The sequence below is a fragment of the Oncorhynchus mykiss genome, chromosome 19 (assembly GCF_013265735.2).
Source record: "Oncorhynchus mykiss isolate Arlee chromosome 19, USDA_OmykA_1.1, whole genome shotgun sequence".
NCBI classification, from domain to species: domain Eukaryota; kingdom Metazoa; phylum Chordata; class Actinopteri; order Salmoniformes; family Salmonidae; genus Oncorhynchus; species Oncorhynchus mykiss.
The window spans coordinates 54,695,354-54,712,564 of NC_048583.1; the positions used below are offsets into that span (position 1 = coordinate 54,695,354).

The following is a 17,211-nucleotide window of genomic DNA, read 5'->3' on the forward strand; positions in this document are numbered from 1 at the left end:
TCCAAGGAAACCTGTGGGGGGAAAGCGCGCGTTCTCCAGAAATGCTTGGTGACCCATGGGCCACATACAATGATACAGTATATCAAGTAGGATCCCGCAAAAGGGCAAGCACAACAAGCCTATGCTTCAGTATTCATCCTATCTATTAATTTTGTTAATCTTAAATTCCAAGTTGCATTTCTAAAGTTATTCTTGAAAATGCTCAATGACATTTAAAGGTGAGAAGAAACAATGTGTGACAGATAATTTCTCCATAATATAAACCATGCCATGATGGCACATTGGGCCCTCAACTTCTGTAGGCACTTGAAACACTCATGTGTGTTCAGTTCATAATGTGGTCAAATGTGGTCATTGCTATTACTTTGGTCTTTCAGATCAACCAAAGTGTTAACTGAATACTACATTTCACCAATCAGATGTAGGACTATCTGCCTGAAATCACAAAATGTCTGACCAAATAGCCTACCAGTTTGAATTGCATTATAGATTACAAAACGTATGCAATCTTAACTGTTAAACTTCTTGCAGACTTTTGATTACATTTTTTAAATGATTGCATGTAGATGGAATCCATAATTACATTAATAGGTGGGAGTTTTTCCACAAAGCATCACCCATGGACATGGTTACGACTTTTTCCACCCGAATAACCTGGCAATGTTTCCCTCCCCCCAGTCAGTGCTGTCCAAATTGTTTACTGCAGAGGTAACCAGAGATTTCACCACTACAACAGCAGCTAATTGGTTTTTGCCAGACACTCTCCTGGTCAATGGGATGCATAATTCATCATCTCTGTGTTCATTATTCATAGCTTAAGGGACAACTCATACTGTGCTTTATCAAAGAACTGTGCCATGCATATACAACATTGTTCTGAATTTGTGTTTGGTTTACAATATGATTTCATTTTAGATGCCCTGTTGAATCTTTAAAATAGTGTTGTTGAGACAATCTCGAATTAAACAATGATAAACCTTTGCCTGGATTCTAGAAGTTAAATGGATAAGAGTATCAACGTTCAAGACTTCAAGGAGAAATAGAAACTAGGTACAGTTCAAGTCGGAAGTTTACATACACTTAGGTTGGAGTCAACCATTCCACAAATTTCTTGATAACAAACTATAGTTTTGGCAAATCGGTTAGGACATCTACTTTGTGCATGACACAAGTAATTATTCCAACAATTGTTTACAGACAGATTATTTCACTTATAATTCACTGTATCACAATTCCAGTGGGTCAGAAATGTACATACATTATGTTGACTGTGCCTTTAAACAGCTTGGAAAATTCCAGAAAGAAGCTTCTGATAGGCTAATTGACATAATGTGAGTCATTTGACATAATGTGAGTCATTTGGAGGTGTACCTGTGGATGTATTTCAAGGCCTACCTTCAAACTCAGTGCCTCTTTGCTTGACATCCTGGGAAAATCAAAAGAAATCAGCCAAGACCTCAGAAAAAAAATTGTAGACCATAAGTCTGGTTCATCCTTGGGAGCAATTTTCAAATGCCTGAAGGTACCACGTTCATCTATACAAACAATAGTACGCAAATATAAACACCATGGGACCATGCAGCCGTCATACCGCTCAGGAAGGAGACGTGTTCTGTATCCTAGAGATGAACGTACTTTGGTGCGAAAAGTGCAAATCAATCCCAGAACAACAGCAAAGGATATTGTGAAGATGCTGGAGGAAACAGGTACAACAGTATCTAAACTCAGCAAAAAGGGAAAGGGCCCTTTTTCAGGACCCTGTCTTTCAAAGATCATTCATAAAAATACAAAATAACTTCACTGATCTTTATTGTAAAGGGTTTAAACACTGTTTCTCAAGCATGAACCATGAACATGCACCTGTGGAACGGTCGTTAGGACACTAACAGCTTACAGACGGTAGGCAATTAAGGTCAAAGTTATAAAAACTTATGACACTAAAGAGGCCTTTCTACTGACTCTAAAAAACACCAAAAGAAAGATGCCCAGGGTCCCTGCTCATCTGTGTGAACGTGCCGTAGGCATGCTGCAAGGAGGCATGAGGACTGCAGATGTGGCCAGGGCAATAAATTGCAATGTCTGTACTGTGAAATGCCTAAGACAGCGCTACAGGGAGACAGGACGAACAGCTGATCGTCCTCGCATTTGGCAGACCACTTGTAACAACACCTGCAAATGATCGGTACATCAAAACATTACACCTGCGGGACAGGTACAGGATGGCAACAACAACTGCCCGAGTTACACCAGGAACGCACAATCCCTCCATCAGTGCTCAGACTGTCCACAATAGGCTGAGAGAAGCTGGACTGAGGGCTTATAGGCCTGTTGTAAGGCAGGTCCTCACCAGACATCACAGGCAACAACGTCGCCTATGAGCACAACTTCACCATCGCTGGACCAGACAGGACTGGCAAAAAGTGCTCTTCACTGACGAGTCGCGGTTTTGTCTCACCAGGGGTGATGGTCGGATTCGCGTTTATCGTCAATGGAATGAGCGTTACACCGAGGCCTGTACTCTGGAGCGGAATCGATTTGGAGGTGGAGGGTCCGTCATGGTCTGGAGCGATGTGTCACAGCATCATCGGACTGAGCTTGTTGTCATTGCAGGCAATCTCAACGCTGTGAGTAACAGGGAAGACATCCTCCTCCCTCATGTGGTACCCTTCCTGCAAGCTCATCCTGACATGACCCTCCAGCATGACAATGCCACCAGCCATACTGCTCGTTCTGCAAGACAGGAATGTAAGTGTTCTGCATTGGCCAGCGAAGAGGCCGGATCTCAATCCCATTGAGCACGTCTGGGACCTGTTAGAACGGAGGGTGAGGACTAGGGCCATTCCCTCCAGAAATGTCCAGGAACTTGCAGGTGCCTTGGTGGACGAGAGGGGTAACATCTCACAGCAAGAATTGGCAAATCTGGTGCAGTCCATGACGAGGATATGCACTGCAGTACTTAATGCAGCTGGTGGTCACACCAGACACTGACTGTTACTTTTGATTTTGACCCCCCTTTGTTCAGGGACATATTATTCCAATTATATTAGTCACATGTCTGTGGAACTTGTTCAGTTTGTCTCAGTTGCTGAATCTTATGTTCATACAAATATTTACACATGTTAAGTTTGCAGAAAATAAACGCAGTTGACAGTGAGAGGACTTGCTTTTTTTTTGTTGCTGAGTTTATATCCACAGTAAAACGAGTCCTATATCGATATAACCTGAAAGGCCACTCAGCAAGGAAGAAGCCACTGCTGCAAAACCGCCATAAAAAAAACATACTACGGTTTTCAACTGCACATGGGGACAAGGATCAAACTTTTTGGAGAAATGTCCTCTGGCGTGATGAACAAACATAGAACTGTTGGCCATAATGACCATCGTTATGTTTGGAGGAAAAAGGGGGAGGCTTGCAAGCTGAAGAACACCATCCCAACCGTGAAGCACGGGGGTGGCAGCATCATGTTGTGGTGGTGCTTTGCTGCAGGAGAGACTGGTGCATTTCACAAAATAGATCCAAAGCATACTTCCAAAGTTGTGGCAAAATGGCTTTAAGGACAACAAAGTCAAGGTATTGGAGTGGCCATCGCAAAGCCCTGACCTCAATCCTATAGAAAATGTGTGGGCAGAACTGACAAAGCGTGTGCGAGCAAGGAGGCCTACAAACCTGATTCAGTTACACCAGCTTTCTCAGGAGGAATGGGCCAAAATTCACCCAACTTATTGTGGGAAGCTTGTAGAAGGCTACCCGAAACGTTTGAGCCAAGTTAAACAATTTAAAAGCAATGCTACCAAATACTAATTGAGTGTATGTAAACTTCTGACCCACTGTATGTAAACTTCTGACCCACCCACTTCTGACCCACTGAATGTGATGAAAGTAATAAAATCAAAATAAACCATTCTCTCTACTATTATTCTGACATTTCACATTCTTAAAGTAAAGTGGTGATCCTAAGTGACCTAAAACAGGGAATATTTTCTAGGATTAAATTGTGAAAAACTGAGTTTAAATGTATTTGGCCAAGGTGTATGTAAACTTTCTATGTCAACTGTATGGGGAGATTACTCCAAAGCTGTATTTGGTGACCTTGTCTGGAGTCAGTTCCATCACATATAGTCTGCACTCAGCTCCATTGAGACTGAGTAGCCTACCTGTCAGTCTGAAATCTGGACCTTCCGTGACATTCCGGTAACCTTCCTCCAGTCAGGATCCTTCTGGATAGTGCTATCCGGAATCCTTGAGACGTCCCTACACTAAACCTAACCCTAACCCCTACCCTAAAGCAGCAATCAACAGTAGAAGCAATAACACTCCCTGTTTGTTTCAGTAAAAGCTGAGAGATGGGGATGGAGAAATGTAACCACTCTCAAATAAACAGAGCTATGGATGCAAGGACTGACCATGTATGATATCAAAATTATAGTTTTAACCATGTTTTGAGGCTATATAGTGTTTGTTTATATTTACTTTGTTTACAGACATTGGAGTAAATCAAGCTCATATTTTGGGTTCTGATGGTGTACGACAGTTGAACTCAGCTCAAGAGGCATTTATAAGTAATATCCTTCAAGAATCAATGGGTGCATATAATCAATTCATATAGTCCAAAAATAGATGTAGCAATTACTGATTAAGACACTGCGGAGCAGGCGCAAGATATGGGTTGGAAAATATTATTCAATGCAGGGATGGGATTTGCCACTGTACTCCAAATGTTACCTAAACCTTATGTTACCTTATTCAGACCCCTTGATTTTTTTTCTACATTTTGTTACTTTACAGCCTTATTCTAAAATGTATTTTAAAAAAATCCTCAGCGTATCTACACAATACCCCATAATGACAAAGCAAAAACTGGTTTTTAGATATGTTTACAAAAACAGAAATACCTTATTTACATAATTATTCAGGCCTTTTGCTTTGAGACTCGAAATTGAGCTCAGGTGCATCCTGTTTCCATTGATCCTCCTTGAGGTGTTTCTACAACTTGATTGGAGTCCACCTGTGGTCAATTCAATTTATTGGACATGATTTGGAAAGGCACACACCTGTCTATATAAGGTCCCACAGTTGACAGTGCATGTCAGAGCAAAAACCATGACATGAGGTCAAATGTTTTGTCCATAGAGGTCCAAGACAGTATTGTGTTGAGGCACAGATCTGGGGAAGGGTGCCAAAAAATGTATGCATAATTGAAGGTCCCCAAGAACACAGTGGCCTCCATCATTCTTAAATGGAAGAAGTTTGGAACCACCAAGACTCTTCCTAGAGCCTTCCACCCGGCCAAACTGAGCTATCAGGGGAGAAGGGCCTTGGTCAGGGAGGTGACCAAGAACTCGATGGTCACTCTGGTAGAGCTATAGAGTTCCTCTGTGGAGATGGGAAAATCTTCCAAAAGGACAACCATCTCTGCAGCACTCCACCGATCAGACCTTCATGGTAGAGTAGCCATACAGAATCCACTCCTCAGAAAAAGGCACGTGACAGCCCGCTTGGAATTTGCCCAAAGGCACATAAAGACTCTCAGACCATGAGAAACCATGAGAAACCTCATTTCTGCCAGGATGTCATATGCAACCAGAAGGGAAAAAAACCTCTATAGCACCTTCACTCCACACACAGAGACGCGTATAAAGCTCCCTCTCGCCTTCCATTTGGAAAATCTGACCATCATTCTATCCTCCTGATTCCTGCATAACTATAGCAGAAAGTACCAGTGACTCGCTCACTACGGAAGTGGTCAGATGACGCGGATGCTACGCTACAGGACTGTTTTGCTAGCACAGACTGGAATATGTTCCGGGATTCCTCCAATGGCATTGAGGAGTATATCACCTCAGTCACCGGCTTCATCAATAAGTGCATCAACGACGTCATCCCGGAAGTGACCGTACGTACATATCCCAACCAAAAGCCATGGATTACAGGTAATATCAGCACTGAGCTAAAAGCTAGAGATGCTGCTTTCAAGGAGTGGGACACTAATCTGGACCCTTATAAGAAACCCCACTATGCCCTCAGACGAACCATCAAACAGGCAAATAATCAATAAAGGACTAAGACTGACTCTTACTACAATGGCTCTGATGCTTGTCAGATGTGGCAGGGCTTGCAAACTATTATGGACTACAAAGGGAAAGCCTACTAGAAGGGCTAAATGCCTTTTATGCTCGCTTCAAGGCAAGTAACACTGAAGCATGCATGAGAGCACCAGCTGATCCGGATGACTGTGTGATCACGCTCTCCATAGCCAATGTGAGCAAGACCTTTAAACAGGTCAACATTCACTAGGCCGCGGTGCCAGACGGATTACCAGGACGTGTACTCAGAGCATGTGCCGACCAAATGGCAAGTGTCTTCACTGACATTTTCAACTTCTCCATGACCAAGATTGTAATACCCACATTTCAAGCAGACCTCCATAGTCCCTGTGCCCAAGAAAGCGAAGGTAATCTGTAGCACTCACATCAGTAGCCATGAAGTGCTTTTAAAGGCTGGTCATGGTTCACATCAACACCATCATCCCGGAAACCAACTCCAATTTACATACCGCCACAACAGATCCACAGATGATGCAATCTCAATCGCACTCCACATTGCTCTTTCCCACCTGGACAAAAGGAACACCTATGTGATAATGCTGATCCCTGACTACAGCTCAGCGTTCAACACCATAGTGCCCACAAAGCTCATCACTAAGCTAAGGTCCCTGGGACTAAACATCTCTTTCTGCAACTGGATCCTGGACTTCCTGACGGGCCACCGCCAGGTGGTAAGCGTAGGCAACAACACATCTGCCACACTGATCCTCAACACGGGGCCCCTTAAGGGTGTGTGCTTAGTCCCCTCCTGTACTCCCTGTTCACCCACGACTGCGTGGCCAAGTACGACTCCAACACCGTCATTAAGTTTGCTGACGACACAACGGTGGACCACCGACAATGATGAGATAACCTATAGGGAGGTCAGAGACCTGGCAGTGTGGTGCCAGGAGAACAACCTCTCCCTCAACATGAGCAAGACAAAGGAGATTATTGTGGACTACAGGAAAAGCAGGGCCGAGCACGCCCCCATCAACGGAGCTGAAGTGGAGAGGGTCAAGAATTAAGTTCCTTCGTATCCACATCACCAAACGATCACGCTCCAAACACACCAAGAAAGTGGTGAAGAGGGCACGACAATGCCTTTTCCCCCTCAGGAGACTGAAAAGATTTGTCATGGGTCCCCAGATCCTCAAAAAGTTCCACAGCTGCATCATCGAGAGAATCCTGACCTGTTGCATGGCAACTACTCGGCATCCGACCGTAAAGTGCTACAGAGGTTAGTGCGTGAAGCCCAGTACATCAATGGGGCCAAGTTTCCTGCCATTTAGGACTTATGTACTAGGCGGTATCTGAGGAAGGCCCAAAAAAATGATCAAAGACTCCAGTCACCCAAGTCATAGACTGCTTCTGTACAGCAAGCAGTTCGAGCGTCAAGTCTAGCTCCAAAAGGCTCCTTAAGACTCTGCCCCGTAGCCATAAGACTGCTGAACAATTAATCAAATGGCCACCCGGACTATTTATGGTGGTGGAGAAAGTATCCAATTGTCATACTTGAGTAAAAGTAAAGATAACTTAAAAGAAAAGTAAAAGTCACCCAGTAAAACACTAGAGTAAAAGTCTAAGTAGTTTGTTGGAAATATACTTAAGTATCAAATGTTGAAGTATAACTAATTTCAAATTCCTTATATTATGCAAACCAGATGGCACCATTTAAAAAAATACAGTTAGCCAGGGGCATGCTCCAACACTCAAAGATTTAAAAATTAAGCATTTGTGTTTAGTGAGTCCGCCAAATCAGAGGCAATAGGGATGACCAGGCATGTTGTCTTGCTAAGCATTCAAAATGTATCAAGTACTTTTGTGTATGGATGTATGGAGTAAAAAGCACATTAGTTTCTGTAGGAATGAAGTGTAGTAAAAGTTGCAAAAGTATAGTCAAATTAAGTAGATTCCCAAAAAAACTACTTAAGTAGAACTTAAGTTCTTTACACCACTGAATATTTGTATTGATACCCCCTCCTCCCCACCTTTGTTTTTACACTGCTGCAACTCACTGGTTTATCTATGCAGTCACTTTACCCCTACCTACATGTAAAAATTACCTTGACCTGTACAGCCAGCCGCTCATTGACTCAGTACCGGTACCCCCTGTATATAGCCTCATTCTGTTTTATTAATTTAAACATTAGTTTATTTTGTAAGTTGTTTAACTGCATTTTGTTGGTTAAGGGCTTGTAAGTAACTCACGGTAAGGTCTACAGCTGTTGTAGTCGGCACATGTGACAGATTTGGATAAGTGTCTGCTAAACTGACAAAATTGAAATACTGCTAATTTTTTCAGAAAACTGCCCTTTCCATCCTCATCCTAGCTAGCAGTAGCCGTTATGGAATGGCACGTCGCATTGAACTACTAAGGAGCTCATACTACCATTCCAAAATGGCTGTGGTGACTAGCTTGCTGGAGAACAAAAAGGGCAGTTTTCCAAAACATTTGCTGTATTTCAATCAATGTTTCAGTGTGGATAAAGGTAACATTGAGTACAGTGGCATTTTCCAACCCATATCTAGCACCAGTTCCACAGTGCCTTAATGTAACCATCATTGTGTTCAGACCTCAGTGCAGCTCAGTGTAAACAAGCGTAAGAGTAGGGTCAGAATCTTCTGGCAACATCTCCCCCAGTGTACCACCACAGAGACACGGGACCACAGGTATGACCACACCTTTATTTTTCTCAGGCTAGAACTCAATTAACAGGTGCTGGATTGGCAGAACTCCTAAACCTGTTACTATCAAAAAGGAATACAAATTATTACCAACAAACTGATCTACTTGTGTACTTACATTACCAACATCACACCACTCCTATTCCACAATCAAATTCTCATAAGGCCTTGGAAAGAACCATGGAGGAACATTCCCCAGTACCACAGATGACTTGGTTATTAGATCCCCGAGATCCTACTCTGCTACCTTGTTTCCAATTCCCCAGCCAAAAACCCTCTGAGACAGTTACACTTGTCAACTATCAACAGGCACAGTCTTAAAAGCAATCAAAGCATCCATAATCAATTGACGACCTGATGAAAACCAAACTGTGCTAGCCTAAAAACTCTTGATTCAGATAGAGCTCAGGTGTAATCATTTAGCAAACAATTTACTACGCCCACAAAATGAGTTCCTGTCAGGCCCATACATGGAGTTCTTGCAAAGACAACATTCCAAAATACATTTTTAGATGAGACAGCTATGCCCATATATGGAGTTCCAGTCAGGGGCACCATTCCAACATGAATATTCCCCTATTAAGACTGTCAGCTCCTGACAGAAGGAGATTACCAATGCTGCTCACTCATAATCTATCACAATAAGGTGATCTGTTGTTAGATGGAACTACAGTATAATAGAATTTGAATCTGGTCCTCATTGCAAACGATTACTGTTACAATTTTCTGATCACGTCATTTTTGTTTCTTACCTTCCAATTGCTCCTTAAGGTCTTGGCATCTTTTCAAATGTTTTCACCAGATTACATCATGTGCAGAGAGACCTTTTGCTTCTGTATCTGGTTGAATTTGGGGCTCACGAGTGGAGCAGCGGTCTAAGGCACTGTGCTAGAGGCTTCACTACAGACCCTGGTTTAATTCCAGGCTGTATCACAGCCAGCCATGATTGGGAGACCCATAGGGCAGCGCACAATTGGCCGAGCATCATCCGTTTTAGGGTTTGGCCGTAATTGTAAATACGAAATTGTTCTTAACTGACCTGCCTAGTTAAATAAAATAAGAGGTATGCCTATAGAGTAACATGTTACATATTTTATAAACATTGGTATGAGAGGAAAAGGTCATTATAAGGACTGATTTTTAAAATTAAATTGTAGATCTGCAAGCATCATAAACCTGTAAGTCTATATAAGTTAATAGGTTCACATGCGAGGTATGCCGGTTGAAATTTAATGTGGTGTCAGTATATTTTGTTTTCCTAGAAATAGCCACGTCTGGTTTGTGTCTTTATCTTTCCATTTTAATTTGGTAACATTCCCGATAGCTCTATGTGAGGAGATCAACAGTGAACAGTGGTAGGAGTGTTTCACTATTAGCCACTAGGTGGAGGTAGCCTACAAAATACACCAGTAGGACAGTTACATAGCGTTTACTTGTAAATAGAAAAACAAATGAACTACTATTAGTATCAGTGTTTATGTTGTGTATTACAGGCAAATGAGCAATACCAAATCACATATTTCACCATCTGCATCCCTGAGGACACTCTTCTGTTAAAAGGACATACATTTCCATATTTTAGAATATATACTGCATTCAGTCGTTGAAAGCCTATTGGTGAAACAGACATTATGATAAGTCCAAAAATCTTATTTCTTTCTGTTTTTTGCTGATGAATATCCCATAACATACCAGAAACCATTAATTATCTGGATAATGTCAGCTACATGAACTCTGCACCATCGTTGAAGTCAAGGCACACGGCAGAAGTCAAGACATCTGACAGACCTCACAAACACTTTCAAGCCCATCCCCAACTACTCTATGCCAACCTACATAGCTAGCTTGTCTATTGTTCCTGTAAGTGCACTTTCCAAGAAATTACTTTTCTAAAAAGATAACAGACCAACAATATGAACATACTACAAGACATGTTTGTGTATTTTCCAACATGTATTGGGTAATAGTAAATACATTTTGCATCTACAGTTACTCACTACTTTGTTGAGTTTGCATGGTCCATATTAAAGCAATATAGTATTTTTCACATTCAATATTTAGTACTGCATAACAAAATATGGTGAATATTTGTTTCAAAAAACAATTACAAGAAACAGACCCCCAAAAATAATGTGTTATATCTTACTTAAAAAACAAACAAACAATCAGATCAAGAGATTAAAGGGAACGTTGCTGTAGCCATTCAATGCAAAGGTTTATAAAAACAGCATCCATTCAATTCAAACTTTCAAGTCAAAAAAGCAGAATTCTGGAAAAACTGAGAAGAACCTTGTTTTTACACAACTATATACACAGTATTCTATACACAATATTCTAAACTGTACAATGATATTTAGCACTGGTGGGTGATTAAACAAATGCAGCTGTGTCAAAATAATGTTTCATACTGAACATCATCTGTATAACTATAAAAGGCTTCTCTATAATTATAGCCTCTCTCTGTCATGCAGCTCCAATGAGGCCTTTGCCCTTCCAACTCACTACCACTCTCAAAATTCCCCTCAGACAATGTCCTTGTCAAACTCACACACAAAGTACATGGTGGGATGGCAGGCCACATCTGTCCAGTCCCCCGCCGCCATCATCTCAGCACAGTCCTCGTCCCTGTAGGCATTGTTGGGTTCTCCTTCCCTCCACTTGCTGAAGGTGCTCATGGGGGAGCGATCCACGTAGGTGAAATGGCCCTCACGGTCTATGTCGTTGATGCCAATGTACACCCGGCTCAGGCCCGCCTCAGTGATGTACCCAGCGATGGCCGCGTTGGCCCCCTCGTCCTTGGGCATGGCCAAGTGTCCACCCCTTCCCTGACAATAGACCTCTGCATCGGTGTAGCGTTTCTCCTCCTTGACCAGTAGATAGACCTTACTGTCAGTCTCTTTGATGCCGGCGACAGCTGCAGGGGAGGGCAGTGCTGAAAAATGAGCACTTGTATTTCTATAATCACACTGACATATATACCCAGCATTCACATTGTGGAATGGAAGCAAACAAAGCCAAATGGGCATTGATGAGAGTGATACTGAAAGGAAACTGATGTCTTTACCTCTGCGTTACTCTTTGGAAATTCCTAATTCAACATTCATATTTTACTATAAACCAGACATCCTAAAAGCGTACCAGTTTTGATGAACTTCATCTCATTGGATAACTGGGCCACTAGGATGTCCATCTCACCAATCATCTTCCTCAGGGGTGTGCATTCACATGGAACACCTGATGAGACAAAAGGAATGCATATTTTCCATACTCTTGGTGGACTTATTGTTAACTAGACCTGTAATGTTTCCCCAAACAAATACATGTTGTACCTGGATCACCATTCAGACCCATTGGCCCAGGATCCCCCATATCTCCTTTTAAACCTGAGTGTGGAAACATTGTCAAAGTACATGGGAAATATGGTAATGCATCCCAAAACACTGTTGTAAATGCATGTTCTTCTGTTTTTTTATTCCTACCTTTGATTCCACAGGGGCCCATTTTCCCATAACGTCCTATAATACCCTTATGTCCTTTAACTCCAGTATGTCCTGCAGGGAAACATGTGTTACTGTAACTAGGTTTTTGTGACTGATTTCAGAATCAAATGAATAATTGGGTTAAATAACAAAGCCTCCATGTGAGAATTTAATCTGTCTTCGATGTCAGCCGCATAATTCATCATCAACAGCTACAGTCAGCACCTGTCAGTGATTCAGGGGATTCTGGGTAACATTTCTCACACAACCTCTGACCTAAAGTAAACATTTTGTTGCTCTGGACTGCCAAGCAGCGAAGTAATCAGATCACAACATCCTGTAGGATAAATTCTTGTCAGTGCATACTGTGATCTTTACCCTAGTTTATAGACAATAACTGTCCAATTAAATAAACTCTAGAATCATGTTCTTAAGGGAAATGGGATTATTTTAAACCATTCTGAACTAAATCTGTATGGTTTCGTCTCTTGTAAAATGCATTTGTCCACAAATGTAATGAGGCACCACAATGAGAAGCCAAAGGGTTATCCAAATACCTTTTCCAAAGATCAATCAGAAGGGGTGTTTAAACAGATTTTCATGACAACCAAATTCTCAAACTGCCCTCAGCATTCTCTGAAACTGAAAAAATGACCACTCATATATTTAAAATCAATATATTTCTCAAGTTTCCCAAGCCTCCATAGATGAGTCATCAACATGTTGTGATATTGTGAGGGATGAAGCATAGCACCTGTACAGAGAGAATACTGCACATTGTATTTGTTTCTATTTTCAATGATGGATGCTTACCCATCTCCCCTAGTGGACCCAATCTTCCTGGTCTCCCAGGTGCCCCTTTCTCTCCCTTTTCTCCTGGCTCTCCTGTCAAATGGAGAGAAAGCTTCACGGATTAAAAAAAAACTTAATGAATCAACAACCTCACAACTCTGGAATAAGTGTATAGAGTACCACAGTCTGAGTCCTAATACCCATAAAACCAAGCGGTCAAACAGGGAAATGGTTCCAATCGTTTTTCCACCATTCATTTTTCCCACAGGGGATTTAAGAAACATTTAAATTAGGGCTGTGTTTCGTGCATGCTTACCCTGGTGTGATGTTTTGATAACCGTGTAAATCTCTCTAGGACAAGGTGACTTATCAATATATTCTCCTATACTTACACCCCAAAAATGAAATGCTAATTAGCTGCTAATGTGGCTATCATAAAGAACTACAAATGTCATGTCGAATCGAGGCAAAGGTAAGAATCTCTGGATTGACTATCTAATGTTAGCTAAACATAATAATTAATAAATTGGCTACATTTCTATAAATGGACAATTCTGTGAACTATCTTGTGCAAGTTTGAAATTGACACAATACCTGTTAGCAAAGGTGTCAGCTAGAGATGATGTGCAGGGATTTGTAGTTTTGATGCATACTTTGATGCTAAAAAGTATTTTTGAATCAGTGTAAATAGAGCCGAAAAATTGATAAAAGTTACCTTGTTTGAGAGAGATTTACACGGATATCAAAACATCACACCGGGGTAAGCCTACACAAAACAGCCCTTATTTTAAGCTTTTCAACAAAAAAAAAACTACACTGTATGGGGAAATGTAACTTTGGAAAAACAATTGGAACCATTTCCCTGTTTGACCTCTAGGTTTTATGGGTATTATGACACCTCTACTGTGGGGCTCTACTGTGTCTACAAAACATTAGGAACTGGATCCCTTATTGATGTCACCTGTTAAATCCACTCCAATCAGTGTAGATGAAGGAGAGGAGACAGGTTAAAGAAGGTTTCTTAAGCGTTGAGACAATTAAGACATGGATTGTGCATGTGTGCCATTCAGAGGGTGAATGGGAAAGACCACATTTTTTATTAAGTGCCTTTGAATGGGGTATGGTAGTAGGTGACAGGGGCACTGGTTTGAGTGTGTCAAGAACTGCAATGCTGCTGGGGTTTTCACGCCTAACAATTTCCTAGGTGTATCAAGAATGGTCCACCAACCAAAACATCCAGCCAAGTTGAAATAACTGTGGAAAGCATCGAAGTCAACATGGGTCAGCATTCCTGTGAAACGCTTTCGACGCCTTGTAGAGTCCATGCCGAACGAATTGAGGCTGTTCTGAGGGCAAAAGGGGGGTACAACTCAATATAAGGAAGGTGTTCTTAATGTTTTGTACACTCAGTGTATATGCCTTTGAGTCCTGGGACGAGGATCTGGACGGAGCAGGGTTCGTCTGACATGTGCTGTCCATGAGTTGACTCCATCAGGGTCAGCCCCAGCAGAGTGATAAGAACACAAGGCATCAGCTCCTCTGCTCTCATCCTGCAACATGGACGGGTTGATGGACTGAAAGACATTTAATTAGATATTCACTGACTGGCAAACACACACACAAAGAGACACCAGGAGAGCCGAGGTAAGACTGATTGGCAGACAATTGAGAAAATACAATGTTCGCACCGTGGTACAATTATTGCAGATATGAGCAATGATTCTTCAGGCCTATTTGATCGTTTGCTTTCATACAGTACATCACAACAACTGATTTTAGACCTCAAATCAACTATCACATCACTCAGTACAAAACAATGTGATTGACAACTTTTCCTGACCTATGACCAAATGTTCTTCCCAGGCTTAAATTCCCTTACAGTGCCTTGGAACATTCTAGATGAAACAAGAAAGTGTTGTGACAGATCGCATACATACAAACAACATTCCCCCCACCTCACAAATTGTTTTTTTTACCAAGCTTGCTTTGTCATGGCATACACAGCAAATAATGTGGGTTAGGAGTCACATCAATAATTCTACATTGAACCTACCTTTTGTGTTGTTTTCCAGATTCCAAAGCAGCAAGTAGCTTTAGTTTGAAGATTTTCCCAAATTGTCCTTGTGATTTTTAAGAGGCTTGCACACTGGTGGTCTTTTCAAAGGATTTCATTTTTCCTCCTCAGGACCATAGAATGTGTGTGAAAGGCCTTCCATAAACAGTTTCACAGATAAAGCCAGGGGCAGCTGGGGTCTCAGAGATAATTGGATGGGAAAGTGTGGGGGTCACTGACATCATCCACATCTGGGGTGTATTCATTAGTACGATTCCGTTGCAAAATGTTTGGTCTGTAGCAAAACGTTTTGCAACGGAAATTGTTTACCGTTTACTCTTGGAACCAAACGGAAGCAAGCAGAGCAAACGGAACAAACGGGGAGCGACCAATATGAATTTGTCCACTAGAAAATATTGTCTTCATTTCAACACGCGGCTTCTGAAGCATAGAATCAACGTCGAACGTTACTATATTTGAGTTCATTTTACATGGCCCGGTGCTCCTGATGAGAGGAGTTGGTCGTTATCGACCATGTTATTGGTTCTTAAATGGACTCTCTACCCACGGACAGGTGGTCACAGGTGTTTGTGCGAATAATTTTGGTCATATTCAGCATTGCAGATATGTTCTGGGATGAAAAAAAGGCTAGTATTTGCTAGATGAATGAAAGAACAGTCAAAGTTACGTCATCCAGCAATAATATCTGTGTACGTAACGCAACCCAAGTCAAGTTAGCGAGCAAATTGGCTAGCCACGTTTGTCTTAGTCTTAACTAAATGTTTGCATGGTTTGTTAATCCAATAAAAAAAAATGTATTGGTTATTGTTTGTGTGTGAAAGTACGTAGTGTGGTGGCTGTAATGGATTTGGATATCCTCAATTTAAGATATGTTTTAATGTTCAACAGTTTCTGTAGTGCTGACTGACACGACTTTGTGCAAATAGACCGTTGACAATGGGAAATGCCAATTCCCTGCATATTGAGTCTGATAACAAGATGCCATGGTATGTGTTTCTTGCTTTCTCGTTAACAATCTCATGTCAATATGTTTATTTATTTTATTTTTTTTGGGGGGGTGTCATCGACAGTGGTGAGTACTTCTTGGTTAGCCAGATACTCTCTCCAGGAGTGGTTGTCCAAAGCAGAATCTTCCAACATGGATTTGCCTCTGCTGTAGTTTCTCAGAATAATGCCTAATGATGAAATATTCCCTTATTTAAAACATAATTATCGGTTTCAAACACTTGCCAATCTCAAATCTGTAATGTATTATAGGAATGACTGTGTGCTACATCTTCAAATGGAGAAATAGCCCAAGGGAGAAAAAAAATATATCCTAGAAAATGCAGGTTAATTGCTACTTCACTGCCATTTCAGAAAAAGCCTACTGTAGAGAAAATCTTATCCTTGACATAATGTTTATTGTTTTGACGTAGGTGTGCCTATGTGTAACAGTATAACTTTAAACCGTACCCTCGCCCATACCCAGGCGCGAACCAGGGACCCTCTGCACACATCAACAACAGTCACCCTCGAAGCATCGTTACCCATCGCTCCACAAAAGCCGCAGCTCTTGCAGAGCAAGGGGAACTACTACTTCAAGGTCTCACCGATTGAAACGCTATTTAGCGCGCACCGCTAACTAAGCTAGCCGTTTCACATATGCCTTCCCAGGTCCACCAATGGCTGTGCCCCTGCCCAGTCATTTGAAATCCATAGATTAGGGCCTCCTAGTACATGTATTTCAATTGACTGATTTCCTTGTATGAACTATAACTCAGTAAAATCATTGCATTGTAAATATAGTTTGATTTAGCCACATCAGTGTCTGGTGAAGTTGGGAAGAATGGTAAGCATTTTGTCCTACAGTTGATTTATGTTTTAGATGATTGCAATGAATCTGAAAGGGAAAATTATATATTTTCCTTTTCTCCTGACCAGGATTCAAATTAGTTCCATTTCCAGCATAATTATATGTATGTGTATGTATGTATATATATATATATATATATATATATATATATATATATATATATATTTTGTTTGTTTGTTTAATATCTAAATAAATCAAGTAGTTCACTTGGCCTTTACTAGTCCTGTATAAACAGACCA

At 41.4% G+C, this 17,211-nt stretch overlaps 1 protein-coding gene across 3 annotated transcripts; it reads right to left on the minus strand.

Annotated features, from left to right (window-relative positions):
* Positions 1-8,735: 8,735 nt before the first annotated feature.
* Positions 8,736-15,264, minus strand: LOC110498122 (collectin-11). 3 transcript variants are annotated; one of them, XM_021574718.2, is made up of 7 exons: positions 15,097-15,264; positions 14,463-14,593; positions 13,065-13,136; positions 12,252-12,323; positions 12,102-12,155; positions 11,911-12,006; positions 8,736-11,704 (listed from the first exon to the last, which is right to left on the minus strand). In XM_021574718.2, exons 2-7 carry the CDS (start codon positions 14,590-14,592, stop codon positions 11,295-11,297), a joined length of 834 nt encoding a protein of 277 aa, XP_021430393.1. In that variant the 5' UTR covers position 14,593; positions 15,097-15,264; the 3' UTR covers positions 8,736-11,294. The 3 variants fall into 3 exon arrangements, with proteins under 3 accessions (XP_021430393.1, XP_021430392.1, XP_021430394.1); XM_021574717.2 differs by having other exon boundaries at positions 14,463-14,617; positions 15,097-15,263; XM_021574719.2 differs by having other exon boundaries at positions 8,736-11,686; positions 14,463-14,617; positions 15,097-15,256.
* Positions 15,265-17,211: the final 1,947 nt, after the last annotated feature.